The following is a 19,165-nucleotide window of genomic DNA, read 5'->3' on the forward strand; positions in this document are numbered from 1 at the left end:
GGCTGTGGTTTCTCCCTCTCTCTCTCCCCTCCTGTTTCCATTTTCACGTTCCTGCTCTGCCGTCTTTACAAAGCGCCTGGTAGAGTCCTTCACACTATTGGTTTCATTTTCAAAGATTTCTGGCTCTTTGCTTAAATAATTTCCTTTGTTCGAGCTCCAAATTGATATACAAGCTAAAAGGAGATTAATGTAAGGAACCCGGTTGAAGACTAAGGGCCTGATTTACTAAGACTTTACTGTACCATGTGCAAAAACAATAATATGACCAATGACTGGTCATGGTATTTGTTTTGCACCAATCACCGGTTGTGTTATTGGTTTCACATGTGCTAAAAGGTTTTGCACAGGCTAAAGATCTTAGTAAATCAGGCCCTAAAAAATCACAGTTTTTTGGTGCGCTTGAAGAGCTACAGGGGCAAGATGAGGCCACATTTCGACAGCCCTGGAGCCCAATAATTCTGAAGGGCTGCTCATATACGAGCGTCTTTTACCAGAATAGCACAGGCTGCATCCTGCACTGCTCTTATCAGTGATCAGAGAGTCACGATGGAGGAACATCTCTGCCGGAAAATCAATTATGACAAGACTTATTTTTATATCAGCTGCAGCACGCAAGACTGCTTAATACTAAAAGTGAGAGAGGGGAGAAGCAGGTACTGTACAAAAAAAAAGCAAACCAAGGAAGTAAGAGAAATAAAAGGTACTGCCAGACACCTATTGGTACCATTAAATTTCAGGGCATCAGAACGCAGCACCCACTGTCCCCAAAGTGAGGGCCGTGTGTTAAATATGAAATCAGTTTGATCGTTAAATGTGTATAACACAGTTGCTAACCTGGCCGTTAAACAGTGTGTGTGTGTGTGTGTGTGTGTGTGTGTGTGTGTGTGTGTGCGTGAACTAACGGCACAACGTGATTGACGTCACCGGTCAACGACAACGTCAACGGCTCTCTAGCCAAAAACATCCCGGAACGTCAGAGGCCTGTAGCGATGCTCCCATTACATCGAAAGCAGCCATTTCTTTCTTTCTTTTTTTTTTTTTTTTACAGTTAAAAGCTTCGGATCCATACGGAGCGCTGATGGAAAATACGAACGCGTCAGAGGTTCGTTTGCGCCGTCACACCACTTGGCCTCAAACAGTGGGCGGCACCGCGATCGGCCCTTCAACGGTATCGCTTCCTCCGTCCGTACATCTGTAATCAGATATAATGTATGTGGGTTTGAGGCCTCTGGGTGAACAGGGGTGTACGCATTTAATGGATTCGCCAAACGCGTTGGCCGTGGTCATGGAGCTAATGAGCTCTAAGTGCAGTAGCGGGTTTCTTTGCCCTAAACAATCGCGAGCGCTCGGCTATTACGGAAATTATTTACACTGTTGGGAGATTGGAGTCAATATTGGCCAACCGCCGGTCCATGACAGACAGGGCAGCGCTCCCTAGTGGCAGTGTGGAGGTGGCCGGGGAGGTCGCAACGAGGAGGCCGCAATGGGTGCGTTTACATTTTAGGAATTTAGCATTTTAGGAATTGCGCAATTTATACAACATTGGCATCTTTTTATATAGCATCCATTTATACAGCTGGATATATACTGAAACAATTCAGGTCAAGCACATTTGCTCAAGGGTTACAACGGCAGTGCCCCAGCTGGAATTAAACCTGCAACCCGTTATACTACATGGGCACCCCTCACGTTTAGCATTTTAGGAATTCAGCACACGCTGGGCGCTAGGTTTAGCACAGCTAAACGAGTTCGGGTTCCCTAACCATTACACTGTCCCGTTTCCCATTGTCCTTCCCAGGAGCCGCGAAGCCGCTAAACGTGGGGGAGGGGCTGCTCGTAAATGACCTGTCGATAGCCATCAATAAAGCCATCTGACAGCTGGGGTCGTGAGGTCTGGCCTTTGGTCTTTTGTTTGCCTGGGGGGGTCCCCTGTGGGGTGGTGGGGGGGGTGGCGACGCATCAATTTCCCATAATGCACAGCCCGAGGCCCGGGCCCGTAATTACCTCAGGTGAAGTGCGGGAAGAGACTCCCGAATCACCTTGGAGACACGCTCCGCACCTCCCGCCAAATTCTCTCTCTCTCTCTCCCCCGCGGGAAGAGCGTGGAACGGGTGGAGGGTAACCGGACGAGAGACCGTGTCGGATATTCATTCCGACGGAATAGAGAGTCACGTTGAGGACAGTGATGATAGGAGAGGTGGCCTCTACAGCAGAAAGTGGGTCAGGGGTCTATAACGTACACTAACATTAGGCTCATAGTGATTTACATAAAACATTTAGCAATCTAATGCCTCTATATCATGACTAGCAATGTTATTATAGACCCAGGAAGTTCACTCAATATCACACACACAAAAAAATAATGATAATTATACACCGATGGAGAAAAATGCATTGTGGGTCTGTTTGTAATTGTGTGAATGTTTATCTGAGAGATTTCAAGACTTCATTATGCGCAATAATACTATTTGATACAAGCAAACAAAAAATGGATTTAAGCACCAATAGATTTATTCTTTTATTATTTCATTGATCCTTGTATTGTGAGTTTGGCAGATGCTGAAAAGAACAAATAACACTGTGCAAGAACATGAATGTTTTTCTGAAATCCCTCCTGCAATTGGACAAATCCATGCAACGCTCAGACTGAATGCCTTGACTAATCTGCTCTCTTACAGCAAAACAAAACTGAAACAAAATCTGGAAGATGTCCAAGAACTGTCATTCTTATTGGAGGTACAACAAAAAGAGAAAAATAAAAAGATTTATAGTCCGCTGCCGCTCAGTCTATAATGTCGCTTGTGTAATTTAACTCCGTATGCCCGCATTCAAGAGGTTTTATATTCAGGGTATATTTGTTTTTTGGTAAACAGAGACACCTGCTCAGCTTCTCAGTATTGCCCCATAAACCATCCCCCCCCCCCCCACCCAAAAAAGAAAAGTGGTTACTTGATTGTTCTGCACGCTTCACAGAGAATGAGCAGGGTGTGTTTACTAGCACTTCTAAGAATGCTTTCTTTCCCTGGTACCGCCTGTCAATGCGTATTTATGACTGCATCACTGTCATGGCCAGTGCGGTAAGAAGACTCATAACGCAGTTCTACGCACAGTTTCTTGCGGGTCCATCGTTCAGTTTGTCGTACTTTCCAGGGCTGGGACTGGAGGGAGGCACTAGGGGGAGGGTGGGGGACAGGGGGCAGGTTGGGATTTGGGGTAAGTTTCAATACCCCCCCCCCCCCCCCACCACCTCTACAAGCACAGCGCATGCAGAAGTGAAGAAGAAGAGACATAAATCTCCGGCTGATCGCCATATGCAACCTCATTTCGGTAAACCCCGATCCATAATTGTGCCAAAGTCACTTCCTCGTACCGCGTGAGGAAGTAAACGGGCCGATTCCAAAGCGGGCAGGGGGGATCCGTCGCTGGTTTGCAACGAGTCGTGGCGAGCGTCTGAAGACCCATCGGTTTAAATCTGCCCGGACCGTTTTGAAACAAAGTGTGTGGTCGGGAAAAAAAAAAACAAAAAACACTGTGGAAAGAACGAGGCCTTATTCCCCCCGCACCCGCCCCAAAAAAAATCCATCAAAATGTACAGCAGGCGGGCCAAAACCGTGAGCTGAAAAGGAGCGGCTGGGTTAAATTTCACATTAGAGCGCGCATGAAAGACAGCAAAAAAAAAATAATGCAATAAAATAAAAAAATAAGTCGCAGCTTCAGCTGCAGGCAATTTGCGAAAAAAGAAGTCTAATAAAAAATTAATAAATAAAAATCAAAATAAATCTTTTTTTTTTTTTTAAAAGAAATCTCCCTCTGACTCATCGCAGCCTCTCTCCGTTACGCTGGCGACGGTATCCGAGCGATGGCCGCTCCGGGGGGAGCTCAAACGCTCCCGTCTTAATTTCCGCGAGCCGGGAGCCGGATGCAAATCGGAAACGCGCCGCTCGCGCAGGAAGCGTCTCGTCATTAATCACGCGGCCTGTCTCGTTATCGTTAGTGAGGAGCGCTGACTGGCCGTGGCTGGGAGCCTTTAGGACAGGCAGGAGGGCCCCGGGTCTGTCTTACAGACACGAGCCGTTAGCATGCAGCCTTGCGCTTTCTGCTGTCTCCCCCCACCCCCCATAGCCCCACTCCCCCTCGCTAAAATGAGCAAACCTGCCCCTCTTCATCGAGAGGGTGCTGTGATGCATTTGTGACATCCCCCCCCCCCCCCCCCACCCCCACAGGCACTGTGCTGGCATCTCACTTGCAAATGAGTGCAGAGGGGGTCACGAGTTCAAGCGCAAATCTATGCAAAACGTCTCCCTGTGTGTGCGGCGTGACTGAAGACACACGGACGTGACACGTGCGAACGGGACGCGCAAACGTGACACGTGAAGCGGGAAAGGAAGAGGGGGTGTGGCTACTCCATGGGAAGGGATCTATGCAATCTATACCCAACGCACTGTACGGTACATATACGCATGCATATACGTGCATACACTCGCCTGCACGCACACATACACACATACCAACACATGCACATGCACCACACACACACACGTATGCATGCACACACACACACACAAAAACATGTATAAACACACACACACACACACACTCACACACACACAATCGTGCATTAAACGGCACACATTTAATCTTGAAATTGTTAAGCTGAAACCTGCCTAAGGGGTGTTTAATGTGGGCATTATCCTATGCTTAAGGATTAGATGTTGAGACGCACCATTTGTTTTCGTGAGTGGAGATGGACAGCAGTGTTGCCCAGACACAATGAGAAGCACGCATGAAGAGAACAGGGTGGTGTCAGTTATTGACAGGTAGAAATGAAAGGATAAGAAAATCCGGTTCAGCCTGTTCACACATTCAACAGCTAACAACCCAAATAGGTCAGCAAAGACAAACAAACACACATATACGTGAACACAAACACACATATACGCATATATACCCACACACGTACACCCACGTACACACGCTCACATACACACGCACGTGCACGTGCACCATCTGCTCCTGATTTGCATGACTTAGCCGACCCGCTGAAAGCTGGTGTTTTTAAAGTCGGTTGCCAAAGTAACCGTACACCTTATGCTAGCACGTTATGCTAACCGTTTGACCGAGGGCTCCACATTGACTTTCAGGGCGACGTGGAATAAGAAACCAGGGCACGATTTTTAGCATTTTAGCACCTCTCTTCCGCTTGCCTGAGCACGCTTGCGCCTCGACGAAGTCTGACAGGAGAGGATCAGCGATCGCGCGACGCGGTGAAAGAATCCTAGCGCGCCGCCAAGTTCGCTCTCTCGAGCCTTCACTAAAACATTTGAACCCCTTCCGTTCATTGTCTCCAATACGCACAATCCCTGCAGCGGGGCCAGCGGCCAAGCTGCCAGTCAGAGTCTGATTGACGCTGGTAGGGGCGTATCCCAGCAGCCTGGCTATGAACCAGCGCTCAGGTCCTGGCGGTCCTCCGTCTTCACGGACGAGGAGCCGGTCTCACGCGGATAAATAGGCAGGATTACTCGTGCTAGGTTAGTAAACATGACTCGGGAGGGAAAAAGAAACTATGTGAGAGGACTCAAACCACATGTCGACTGTCCTTTAGCAGCAGAAAGCTGGACCCCGCTAAGCTTTGCTTGGCTGTAGTTCGTTCGGTCGGGTTAGGGGAATGACTGGGTGAGGCTGGGGTGCGGGGGTGGCAGTTGGTAGGTGTGTCATGGTGAGGGGTGAAGTGAAGAGAAGTGAGGAATGGAGGGAGGAAGGGAGGAGGGAAGGAGGGAAGGAGGGAGGAGAGAACAGGGGAAACCGGTGGTGGGGGGGACAGTGAAAAGGTCAAAGGTCGGAGCCACACCCACCTCCGGGGCGTGCCGTCCTCGTGCGGCTGGATGATGACCACCTTGACGGTCACCGAGGTGCGGAGCAGGTCGATCATCTGCTCGTGCGTCAGCGTCGCCACGGCGACCTTGCAGATCTCCACCAGCCGGCTGCCCTGCCGAAGCCCCGCCTTCCAGGCGAAGCCGTACGGCTCCACGTCCGCCACGATGCCCTCGAAGTTGACGTGGAAGCCCAGCTGCCCCAGGCCGTTTCTCCGCAGGGTCATTTCCGAGGTCTCGCAGCCCCTGCTCACCATCTGGAGGGGGGGAGAAAGGGGGGGGGTTAATATTGATATTATAGCATTTTGTAGTTGATGTTGATTGATGATTTATGCTAATTGGTGTTCTGGCAATACTGTGCCTATCTGTGGTTATGCCCTCCGTGTAAAGGACAGAGAGAGAGCGAGTGAGAGAGAAAGAGAGAGAGAGAGAAAGAGGGAGAGAGAGACAGGGAGAGAGGGAGTGAGAGAGGGAGAGAGATGGATAGAGAGAGGGAGAGAGAGTGAGGGAGGGAAAGAGAGGGAGGGGGGAGGGAGACAGGGATAGAGGGAGGGAGAGAGAGAAAGAGAAAGAAAGAGACAGAGTGAGAAAGAGAAACAGACAGACATAGCTGCACAGCCGCCACCTCCACAGAGCCAGTCTTTCTGTTCTCCAGGAGCTGGGGAGAGATTCTCTCACCGGCTCGTTAATCTCCTGCCTTTACAGTCAGAGGTGAAAATGACCCCCCAGAGACAGTGGGGCTCAGAGCCAGAGCAGAGGAAATGTTTCAGTTAAAAAATCCAAACGAAGAAGTAAAAAAATGTTTAAAAAAACTGGAAATGCTTAGAGAGCTCCATTGCCCAGAGGCCTTTTCTGGCCCGGGACCACAGCTGTGTACTTCAGCTTGACAAAGGCGCACAGTGCTGAACACAGTTGACCCTGCGTCAGAGCGCACATCCTCGGGCCTCCTCCGCACACAAACCGGGGGGAAATCGGACCTCAAAAGCGCCCTTCATGTGGAAGGAAACGGCCGTCTGCGCACCGGTGCGCGCGTGAACTTTAAAGAAAGACTCAGCGGCACGGGGTCAAGATGCTTCAGCTTCAGTTAGACCGCATCGAGGGAAGCTCTCTGAACCACGGTCAATGCTTTGTGCTTATCGCTGTTACCAAACACACACAGGCTATTGCACACGGACACAGGCACACACACCACGTTTCTGTTACCAAACACACACAGGCTATTGCACACGGACACAGGCACACACACCACGTTTCTGTTACCAAACACACAGGCTATTGCACACAGACACAGGCACACACACACCACATTACTGATACCAAACACACAGGCTATTGCAAATAGACACAGCCACACACACCACGTGCGCACTCGCGCACACACACACACACACGCACACAAGCACGCATGTACGCACACTTTGTCATCTGCCAATAAATGAGAACACCTGCAACCAATATCTTATCAATCATTATCTGTTACACCATATGCATTACAATGGGCTTAATAGCAATCAATGTAATTAGAAATGTACGGCTACTCTTACAGACCACAGTAGAGTCACACCAGCAGACTTATTACTTATCCAGAACAAACGGAGCAAGTGGGGCAGCAGTAATGAATCCTGGCTCATTGACTCTGAGTAATTCAATAGGAAGACTTACAAATCTCTGCAGGTTCCCAGCTTGACAGAACTCATGGCTAAGGGCTAGGCTACACACTCGCCTAGCAAGCCAATCACCGGGCAGCTTACTCAAAGTAGGCGGCGACCCAACCCAACCGCTCAAAATCTTCCAGGAATCTGACACCGCCAAATTGCTTTATATTTTATTTTCCCTCGTGAGGTCATTTCATCAGGACTATGACATCTCATTTGAGAGAAGCGAGGTTTTCCTGGTTCCCCGACGGTCATTTGGGGCGGATAACAAAAAGGGGGTCGTCTGTAATGACACAGGTCCGGTGACCCGTGAAATCGGCCAATGAGGGTGAGGATCTGAATGGCTGGGTAATGATCTCATCCTCGCTAAACCATTTTCCCGTAATGGGCCAAAACACAAAAATTGACCTGACATTTTTTTCCCTCCACCCCACTGCCCTGCCCCCCCCCCCCAAAACGCCCCCCCCCCCCAGTTACAGGAAAAAGCTTCCGCAAACACAATAGATTAATGCTCTGTAGGCCAAATGGCTCTTAGATGCGAATATTGACCATGTCATATAGAAATCTGACCCCATGGAAAATTGACCCAAGGGTCACTTTTCTACATAGAAAAACAACCCCCCCCGGGACATATATATAATGTAGAAAATTGCCCCCCCCCTTACATAAAAATGACCCACGTATTGTAATCTAGGTTTCTGGGATTGGGGTCAATTTTCCAGAGCACAGAAAAATGCCCCATGTATTGTAATTTAGGCTTTTGGTACGGTGGTCAATTTTCCATAGCATACAGTACAAGCCATTGTCGGTTGTGAAACTGAATAAAGGCTCACATTTAATCAGTGGGGGGTTACATTTCTATAAAGGGGGGGGTCACTTGTCCACGGGAGCCAAATTTCTGTCTGACGCCGGCCATAAAACTGTGGCGCAAAGCCGCCGTCCAAACCATTAGGAACACGGCAGGGCCACACCCCCAACCGCCCGCGCGTCTACGCGCTAGCCCGTTAGCGCCTTCGCCAAAAATCCAGAGAAACGACGATTTCCTCGCCGATAAACCATGAAAATATTTATTAGCGCTATAAAATAACAAGGAGAGCGGGAATGCAGCTGACGTGATTAATAGGCCTGGGGGCTGAATCTGCGGGGGGGAATTAGTCTCTCCGCAGCACGTAAGAGAGCGTTAACTGCAGCAGGCTGAAAAGAGCCGGCCTGGCTTTTTCACTGACGATCCAACGCGTTTTTCCAACCGATGGGATGAGTGCTTCCTGGTCGGGTGGCACCTGGGGAAAGGGTTGACCCTGTGTGACCTCGCTCTTCATCCTTGAATCGACACTTGGGACCGCGCAATTTCCCAGAGCGACCGTCCGTAAGATCAGAGGAACCGATCAAACCACGGGAAGCTGAAGACGAAAAGGGAGAGTGCGCAGAAGCCCCACCCAACACAGTGTATGTGTGAGGAAAGTGTGCTGAAAAAGGCTACCTATTATCCACCATTTTGTGCCAAAATCGGCAATGAGGAGATTGCGAATTACAAACCTAGAGCCAAGGGCTGAGTAGGTCACTGCCATTGCTATGGAGTCTAAAATGAGTGTGTGTGTGCGTGTGTGTGTGTGCTTATTGCTGGATTTTGTCATTGGAAAGACAAATACTAGCGTAAAATGACAAAAGAATTTGTAATAACTGACATACATCATGCAAGTGATTCAGACAGTCGGTTCACCTTTAAGAGGCATGAAAGGTCATTTTGAGAACATGATGCACGAGCACATCTTTATGCGTATATGATTTAAAAAATATAGCTATTGAAAATATAAATGAGCGGTGCAATGCGTGCATGTGTGTGTGTGTGGGGGGGGGGTTTGGCCAAAAAGAAGTTTCCCACAAAAGGGATTATTTCAAAAACTAATGGATTGCATCAGAGGTGGAATTTTCACAGAAATCCTATTTAAAAAATCTAATAAACACAGAACCCTCATGGGACAGGGACCCTAAAAGCATGTGACAATAGGGATTGCACTGACCTTGGCTGACCCTGCCCCTCACCCCCCCCACCCCCCAAAAAAAATATATATAATCAAGTCAGCAGCCTAAATCAACTGAAGCAGTCTTCCATGAACTAAATCAATTTCTATCAGCGTCTCTAGCGCTTAGAGCCTCATTAATAAGTCGTTTCTACCCTACACACTTGTACAGTTCATAGTGCCGTACGGTTATGAAAGTGAGGTAGACCAACTAAAGCCTTCCCTCCCCGGGTGAGGCTACGTCAGCTTGTATCCCTCCATGGGACACCTGATTAGGGAATGGAATGTTCCGGATCCAGTCTGGTCCGGTCCGCAGGGTGCGTCCCGCGCTACTCAAGGAGGGTGCGAAAGCTCAGTTTGACATCAATAAACACGTGAATATAAATACCCAGCATGCACAGTGGGAGCGGAGCACCAAACCGCACCACTTTTCTTTTTTTTGCGAACAATTTCCAATTTCTTCCGGCAAAACAATTTCCCTCCTCGTTTACCCCAAGCTGATTCGGTGATTAGGCCGCCGATAACAGCTGCTAACCTTTTGGTCCGACATCAGGTGCTCTAGATTTATTTTTAGTGCCATTGCGAAAAAAACAAAAACAAAAACAAAAAAAAAAAAAAAACAGAAACAAGACACTTTTCATGCCCCTCTTTGAACTGAAGCAAACTAAAAGATAAAAGGTTCTGGGAGGCAGAAAATTACCTCAGACATGTGATATTACATTTTTTTTTTCTCTCTAATATTAATTTCCGATTGAAAATGTCCCTGACTAATAATGTCTCCGTGGGGATTTGGTAGGAAGTGAGAGATCAGCGATGCCCAACCCTGTTCCTGGAGACCTACCGTTCCGTTATCACTCAAATCCTAACTAAGCACACCTGATTCAACAGCCAGAGATCTCACCGAGCTGCTAATCAGTAGAATCAGCTGTGTCAAATTAGGGTTGGAGTGAAAACCTGCAGGATGGTAGATCTCCAGGTCTGAAGGGCAGCTGTGATCTAAAGGTTTCAGGCTAATGCATCTAAAAAAATAAGCAAAAGGGCATGCACACCTGGCACCCACAATCGCACCCGTTGCATAATTCATGGCGCTAACTCGTTATTAATATGAGGGAGTTGACCGGCTGCATTTGGGAACACGATAGAGAAAAAGAAGAAGCAAAACAAAAACAAACGCCACGGGTTTGTGCTCTCGTTCGGAACCTGAGAGGGCCACCCCATCTCAGGTACTCAGCCAAGTTCTCTTCCTGTTGAGTGTCTTTACAAAGCCACCTGTCCCGCTGACCTCACACACGTTACACCACGACAAGTGTGAGCTATGAGGGTTTTCGGCCTGAACTGAATGAGAAACCCAATCTCGTGAAAAGCTCACGAATGACAGGGAGACCATGACTGGCTAGTGCAATGCAAGCTTTGAATGGCAGGAAAGAAATGATTGGTTCGAACCATAGCACTGAATAAGAAAGAGAGGCACTGATTGGTTAGTACCTTAAAAGCTCATGAATCACACAGAGACAGTGACTGGCTGGTGCAATGCAAGCTTTGAATGTCAGGAAGGCAGTGATTGGCTAGAACCATAACACTCCATTTTACAGGGAGGCAGTGATTGGTTAGCACCTTAAAAGCTCATGAATCACAGGAATACAGTGATTGGACAGTGCCATTTAAACTCTGATATCAGAAAATATAGCGTAGGAAGGAGTGCCTTTTTTCAGTAAAAAAAGACCAGGTTAAAACCTAGTATATGGCTGGACCTAACACACGTGATCCGACCGACCAATGGCGTAACTTCATCACTCACTCAGTCACTCATTCAGTCACAGACATTCACGATTGTAGGGCTGGCCCCGCTGTTGTGGTCCAGCCAAAAAAAAAAACTAAATTCCTTTCTGGAATTCTCAGCCAAAGCTTGTCTTCCAATTTTCACACCCGATGATAGACGTGTGTGGGGGGAGGGGGTGGGGGTAGGAGCACCCCCCCCCCCCATTTCCAGGAAGGAAAAATAAAGTCACCACAGAATGAGCAGTGAGTTGGAAAATGACCAGTTATCTCCCGTGATTACCTCTATCCGTGTCGATGTGCAGCGACACTGGCTTTTCAATTAGGCGCTCATTATTGGCAGCTGCTCACGAGAGAGAGAGGAGAGAGGCGACACAGAAGTAGGACAGAAGAGAGAGACTAGGACAGAGAAAGAGAGGAGAGAGCTAGGAGGAGAGAGAGAGAGGGCAGGGAGAGAGAGAGAGAAGGGCTAGGAGAGAGAGAGGGCTAGGGAGAGAGAGAGAGAGAGAGAGAGGGCTAGGGAGAGAGAGAGAGAGAGGGCTAGGGAGAGAGAGAGAGAGAGAGAGAGAGAGAGAGAGGAGGAGAAAGAGAAAGAGAGAGAGAGAGGGCTAGGGAGAGAGAGAGAGAGAGAGAGAGAGAGGCAGGGCAGACCAGCAGTGGTGGTCTATAATTAGCCCAGGGTTCTGTTACCCTCCTCCTCTGGGGGGGAGTGGGGGGTGTCTCTGAGGAGTCGCCCTGCAGAAAGAGCATCTCTCTCCTCCGATTGGAGTGGCCCTCCCCACAGAATCAACCCTGTGACCCTGGGTTTGAGAGTCTGACATTCACACATTACTCCATCCCAGACACTCCCCCCCCAATCCCCCGTGGGGAGTGCGCACTGGATCTGGCGGCCCAATGGGGCAAGGACCCCCCCCCCTGGGGAAGGCGGAGACTCGGGGGGTTGGGGCGGGGCAATGGGTCAGGGGGGGAGTGACAGAGCGGCATGCTTTTTCGCTCTTCCCGCTAAAACAGAAGAATTCCATCATTCACTTAGCGGATATTGCTCTGACCTTCCTGACTGGAGTGTCCCCATGATTTGGAAATTTAATGTACTAAAAATACACTCCCATAAAATGTATTATCAATTTACCATAATACACTACTGTGAAATTTATCAGTTTAAAAAAAAGTCCACATATTTACGGTATATTGGAGTGTTTCAGATAGAAAGTCTGGAAATAATCTGGAAATACAGAATACAAACCACGTCCCTACTTAACTATAAATTTAAAATAAATTGCTGTTTTTATCGGGCTTATTTGCCCTTCACACAAGGATTTGGCAGGGGTACAGGCTCGAGGTGACAGGTGTCCTGTTCCCCGCTGTGTTAGTGAGCAGACTCATCCCCAGCAGGGGACAGAATATCGTTGCCTCGGTGATGCCTGTACAGCGGTGTCATGTGACTCAGTGAGGAGACGCAGGCATGGGCCTCGTAGCATTCTGGGAGCATGCCGGGAACGATCTGGGAACACTCCAGGAATTATCCTGGTGCGATCTGAGAATGTTTCAGGAATGCTCCAGGAATGATCTGGGAATGCTTTGAGAATATCTTTGAGAATGCTCAGGGAACACTCTGGGAATGATCTGGGAAAACTCTGGGAATGATCTGGGAAAACTCAGGGAAAACTCTGGGAATGCTTGGCATCAGGGGACAGGGAGGTACCAAGCTGAAACAATGTGGTGTTTGGTTAGCATAAGTCTCAGTCATTTTAATTTATTTTGCGTTCATCCTTTGTTTAAAAAGCTAAATGCTCACTGAGACCTGCTGCTAATAACAGGAAATGAACCTCGGAGACCGAGAGTATGGGAAATGATTATTATTTAGTATAATTAAAATGTATTATGATTTATTACTGCACTATTAAATGAGAAGTGCTGAGGGACGGAAACAGATGCGGGTGGTGGCCAAGGTAATGAAAACCTGACGGAGATCTCCACCCACTCGATTCCGATATCCCATAACGCACCAGGGCTGGCGGAGCACGCTGAAATTACAGCAGGCTCCATGCCAGTGGGGGGGGGAGGAGGGGGGGGGGGGGTTACAGGAGATTTTGCTCCAAGGGCTGCCTTTAATTTAATGAGACCGGCTTTATTGGAGCGGCTAGTCTTTCTATTATTAGGCCGATGGAGCAGCTCGGCTTTCCGAATTTCAACCCCTCCCCCTGCGCCCCCCCCACCCCGATCACCCAGCGGCGCGCCGAGCTAAGCAGCCCTGACCCCCGCCAGCACGGCCGGCAACAGCCACAATAGGGTGGCGGCGGCGGCGGCGTTGCCGTGGCGATCGCAGTTCTATTCGCATTCTGAACATCCCGAACGGGTGACCACAGGCAGGTCCACAGGCGGGTCAAAAAAACACACTCTGCCGCATGCGCCGCTGCGGGAAAGAGCTGGGATGGGCGTGGCTGTGGGCGTGGTCGCTTAGTCTCACAGACAGTGCCCGTGCTGAAGGGGGGGGGGGGCGTAACTAACTCACAGACTCACTCTTTCACTCCCTCTCTCTTTTCCTATGTCAGTCCAGTATTCCTCTTTCTCTTCCTGTTCCTCTCTTTCTCTTCTCCACAAATACTCCAGACTTTCTCTCCCTCCCTCTTTTCCTCTGTCACTCCTGTGTTCCTCTTTCTCTTCCTGTCCCCCCCTCTCTCTCTCTCTTTCTGTCTCATGCACACATACTCCAGACTTTCTCTCGCTCCCTGTCGCTCCTCTATCTTTCTCCCCCCCTCCCTTCTTTCTCTCTCTCTCTCTCTCTCTGTACGCGGAGTATAAAGAACGGCGAGCCGGTTGTGAAATTCGACCGAGCGGAGAGGGAGAGCAGCTTGGCATTTATGCTCCACAGACTAATAACAGCGAACATCTATCTGGAGAGCAGTCAGGTGAACGAGAGGAAAGCGAAAAAGACGGCTGAGAGGGGGGAGAGAAGGAGAGAGAGAGAGACGAGAGAGAGAGAGAGAGAGGGAGAGAGGAGAGAGAGAGAGAGAGAGAGAGAGAGAGAGAGAGGAGAGAGAGAGAGAGAGAGAGAGAGAGAGAGAGAGAGAGAGAGAGAGAGAGAGAGAGAGGCGACGGGCCGATCCGTCAGGGGAGAAAACCCTGGCGCTCGGTCCCGGGTTCCACACCCCTCCGTGCGCCAAAACCCAGCGGTAAGAAACGCCAGGAGCGGCCTTATTAAACAGATCCTTCTTCTGAGGGGAAATTTCAGACCCGCGTCGCTTTCAGAAAAAAATAAATAAACAAACAAAAAAAAGTCGCAGAAAATCCAAAGCGCCTTTCAGAGGGGCAGGTCCGGCGTTTCGGAGTTTAACGGGCGGAAGAGCGTGTTTGGGCTTTTGCTTCCGCCCCCTCCTCTGGAGGACGCGAGCGGAACTGGGTCAACCCGCCGCGGAATAGCGCCAAAAGAGAAAAGTCACGTTGTTCCTCTTTTCTCTCTCTCTCCCCCCCTCCCCCCACCCCATCGGTCACAACAGTGCAGCCACAATCCCAAAGCCCTCCTTTTGCCTCTCTACATTTTTTAACAAGGCGTCAAACAAAAAAAAAAAACCGTTACAAAGCCACAAATTGTCTTCCTCAGAGCGTTGGAATCGGGCCCCTAGCGACAATCCTCTTTCCGTTTTCCAAAACGGAAAAAAGAGAAGAAAGAGATAAAGAGAAGGCTGTACGAATGCATTAGCCAGCTGCTTTTTTTTTGACAGTAACAGCGAAAGCTAAATATAGACATGGGCATGCAACGAGAGATCCCTCTGAAAATTGCAATTAGGCCCCCCCCCAAAAAATGACAAAAGACCAAACGCGGCCCGTTTGCTAAACCCCTATCAGAGGAATCTGAGAGCGCTAAGCGGCTTGGCCAAATAAATCCCAGATTCCCCCTCGCCAAGGAAAAAAAAAAAGCAGCTTTATAGACCGGCAGGGGGAAAAGAAGAACGGTGGCGGTCGTGCCAGAAAGCCGAAAAATCAACGTTTGTTATTTGGTTTAAATTGTTATTTGGTGATTACCGGGACCCGGGTGACGGCCATTCTAAAAGCCAATCCCGCGGGGGCTATTTAAAGAGCGTCGCGCAAAGTCAGCCCTCTCACAGGTGAGCCAGACCCAGGTTAAATCTCAGCCAGACAAGCCGACCGAAATCCCCCGCAGCGCTGGGGGGGTCGAAGTCCGTTGCTGATTCAGCGTCGTAGCTGAGGTGGCCTTACCGGCTTCGGCCTCGGAGAGACAAATCCCCCGCCAGATCCCGCCTTAAAGAGCAAGCGTGACCGAAATCTCCTCGGAGCGAAACGGAGGCCGGCGTGGATTTTATTTCCCTGCGCCCCCCCCCCCCGTCCCCCTCCCCCCGCCCCCCCGTCTCCCTGGAGGAAGCTGCCATGTTCCGAGGAAGCACTTTTCAAAAACAAACCAGCGACTGAATAATAAATAAAACTGCCGCTGACCCGAAGCGTCGCCGGACGCTAAGAGAGAGCGGAGAGGGGAGCGGGGCGTACGAGCCCAGCCAAACAACACGTGCCCGAAAAGAGCTGTATCAACAGACCCCCTCACCCCCCCTCACCCCCCTCACCCCCCCAAATCACGCATGAGAGAGTTCTGTGGGATTTCCATGTGTCAGAGCTCCCCGGCAACAACGCATTATTATTCTACAGATATGTGACTGAGCACGACACAGCAAAAGCACTGTTTGCATGATTGACAGCCCAACGGGCCAATGAGAGCTTCCCCCTTCACTGTGTGGAATTTTAGGTGGGGAAATCCCTCCCCTACACAATAAAAAAAGCATATGAATAATTAACCAAATTGGGGGAGTTTGGGAAAGCTCTGGAACATGGAAATGTGCACATCTGAGGGATTTCATCCCTGCCCTCACCCCTGCCCCCAAAATAAACCCCCCCCAGTAACGCACCTCCAGCCGCTGGACGATCTCGCGGATGTCCTCCCCGCAGCTGTCCTGGGCGGAGAGGACCACGCACTCGCCGCGCTCGTAGAACACCTTGATGCTGACCAGGCCCGAGGTCCAGCCGATGACGTCGCGGCAGGAGCAGTTGAAGACGACATTCTTGGACTCCTCCTCGATCAGCACGATGAACTCGTTGGAGACGGCCAGCAGGCTCTGCACGTCGGCCGACTGGCCGAAGTCGCGGGCGACCACGCCCCAGGTGACGGCGCCGGCGCTCTGCAGGTGCGCCCCGCGCCGCGGCTTGGCCCGCTCCTTGCGCTTGGCGCCCAGCGTGATGAAGCTGAACTTGACGGCCGAGTCCACGGTCGCCGTGCCGACGAAGTTCTCCGCCAGGTCCTTGAGGTACTCCTGGCGCGTGCGCGTCGCCATGGCGCGGAACTTCTCCGACTTGTGCGCCGCGTTCTCGCCGTTGATCACCTTGGCCAGCAGGAAGTCCCGGAACACGGCCGACTTGGGGAACGTCACCCCCTTGGGGATGGGGGGCCCGAACGGAGGGACGTCCTTCGACCGGGACACTGCCACACTGGACGGGGGGTGAGAACGCACAATGTCATTTTTTTCTCCAGAGAAGCTTCAGGAAAAACGAAAACTATAATAAAAACTGCAGCTTGCGTCGTTCACATTCAAACGAATATAATAATAGTAATTCTGTCTGGCTATTGTAGGTCACTCAAAGAAATGTGCAGGTCAGCCATTTCCAGAGGTGACTCAACACATCCGTCTCTGATTAATATCCTGAAACTGCACGGGGGAGAGCGCTGGTAAATGTAGTAAACAAGACGTAGGCAGGAAAGCTCTAGGATTTTTCAGCATAGGATTATTATTTTCCATCGCAGAGAAGGTCGCTCTCGACCACAACAGAAGCAGACGGAGAATAACGCACGTACAGCCGTGGGAAGCTGGATTCGGCGAAAAATGAGATGAAACCTGAGCAGATGGAGACTTTTAAAAGTCCTTTCTGACCCCCTTTCTGCAAAAGTATTCACAGGAGCGAAAAAAAAAAAAAAACCATCAAAAGAAGACGAATTCTCTAAAACCATCTGTGGGGGTTAATGCTTCGCAGAGAAATACAAAACACCCCGGTGGAGTTTTGTGAATAGTTGAGGGTTTGAATCGAAGCCATGTATCCCTGTCTGTGCAGGATATGATTTTTCTCACAGAATCACCCGACTCGATTACTCACTGCGGATTCTGAATCTCTCTTGTCAAGCGTGCAAAAAAGTAAAAAGAAAACGTGGGGAAAAAATGTCCCGCTTACCTGTAGCAGACGTTCTCGGTGCAGGGGTTGTGCACTTTGACGATGACGAACACGTGCTGGAAGTGGGAGCGGATGTTTTTCGGGGTGAAGGGGAGGGCCCCGGGCTCCTGGAAAACGACGGTGACGATGTCGTTCCCGATGTGCCTCTTCCTCAGTAGCTGGGGAGAGAGAGCGCACGGTCACGGTTACGGTTACAGTTACGGCTGTCGTCGTGGGGGGGGGGGGAGGATTCTGGGAAACGGACGGCCTCCCCGGAGCGAGCGAGGAAATCCCTGACCGCAGGAATCCTCTGGCATCTTGAGGCCGTTAGCGTCGGTCAGAGAGGGCCGCGAAACAGGCCCCGGGGTTTGGACTCGGCCCGAGGGAGCGGGGCGCCCGAAACCGTCCGCTCGTCGCCGGGGAGAGGAGACCGCCAAAGCCCACGGAAACGGACCGGCCCGGGACAGAGCGGCGAGCTCCGTCGTCGCTGGACACTCATAAACGCACCCTGGGATGCCCTGCTGCAGCACTGCAGCTCACCCACACAGCCCTAACGCACACACACTAGCTGATACTGATCGAAACTTTTGACTGGAGACAATCACCAATCATAAGTTAGTTTACAAACAGCCTACATGCAAATCTGTGGTAGACCTGCGTCAAATAAACATTGGATGGGATTTTCTAACATATTGCCTTTGCTCCCGAAATGGCGTACATTACATTACATTACATTATATTAATTTGGCAGACGCTTTTATCCAAAGCGACGTACAAAAAAAAAAAAAGTGCATTTCTTGGTCGTAGACAACTGCTGAACACGGGTTCAGTAAGGTACAATACTTATTTTGTACAGCTATTTCTAGCCGAGAACAATGAACACTATTCTGGCCTAACATCTGCAAAGCCAACTAGGCAGAAGAATAAGCTACAGTATTAGGACAAATACAAATTACCAAGAAGTGCGTACCACCATTACTGTTTTAGATATACAGCACGAGTTCTAACTTCATCACATCACAGTATTGTAATTGGTCCATACAAGTGATTGACAGTGCAAAGGTAGCTCTACATAATGGCAGGCATGCATCTCCAGGTCAGCATGTGTGTGCAGTATGTACGTGGGTTACATTTGTGGGTTCTGTGTTCTCACACCAGAGTATCACACACACGAGTGACCGGGCCAGTTTTTTTTGGGCAGCAGTGAGTTCCGGAACGTTCCGAAGCCGCAGCGAACGCGGTTTTTTCGCTCCAGTCAAGCGAGCTGATAGGGCCCTTTAAGCTCCTCCAGATGCCTTGTGTCACCGTCTGCGGTTTTTGGGAGCGATGACATCACCCTGACATCGGCGACGGCGGAGTCAACAAAACAGAAAGTGCGCGTGCGCACGCTCGCCAAGTGGAGATTGCTCTGTCCGCGGTCGAAATCCCGGCGGGGTGTTTTGCTTGGCTCTAGGGCTGGGGGGGGGGGTGGGGGGGTGTAGTGTGGGCTGCTCTACTCCCTGCCCCCCCCCCCCCCCAGCCGGCCCAGCTTAACCACCGAAGATTACCGCTGATCCCTGGAGAATCGAACGTATTTCGAGAGAGGAATCAGGACGAAATCCCCGCCTAATCCTGCCAATCGAGGGGGACGATGCAA

At 50.1% G+C, this 19,165-nt stretch overlaps 1 protein-coding gene across 5 annotated transcripts in view; it reads right to left on the reverse strand.

The window, feature by feature from the left end:
- The window catches only part of LOC135244776 (signal-induced proliferation-associated 1-like protein 2), a 129,641-nt gene that overhangs the window by 36,651 nt on the left and 73,825 nt on the right, over positions 1-19,165 (reverse strand). For all 5 annotated transcript variants that reach the window (XM_064317370.1, XM_064317346.1, XM_064317339.1 and 2 more), the window contains exons 7-9: positions 17,551-17,708; positions 16,239-16,815; positions 5,853-6,127 (exon numbers count right to left, since the gene is read on the reverse strand). In XM_064317370.1, the coding sequence (XP_064173440.1) occupies positions 5,853-6,127; positions 16,239-16,815; positions 17,551-17,708 (1,010 nt within the window). The remainder of the gene's footprint in view (positions 1-5,852; positions 6,128-16,238; positions 16,816-17,550; positions 17,709-19,165) is intronic.

The sequence above is a fragment of the Anguilla rostrata genome, chromosome 2, assembly GCF_018555375.3.
Source record: "Anguilla rostrata isolate EN2019 chromosome 2, ASM1855537v3, whole genome shotgun sequence".
Classification (NCBI taxonomy): domain Eukaryota; kingdom Metazoa; phylum Chordata; class Actinopteri; order Anguilliformes; family Anguillidae; genus Anguilla; species Anguilla rostrata.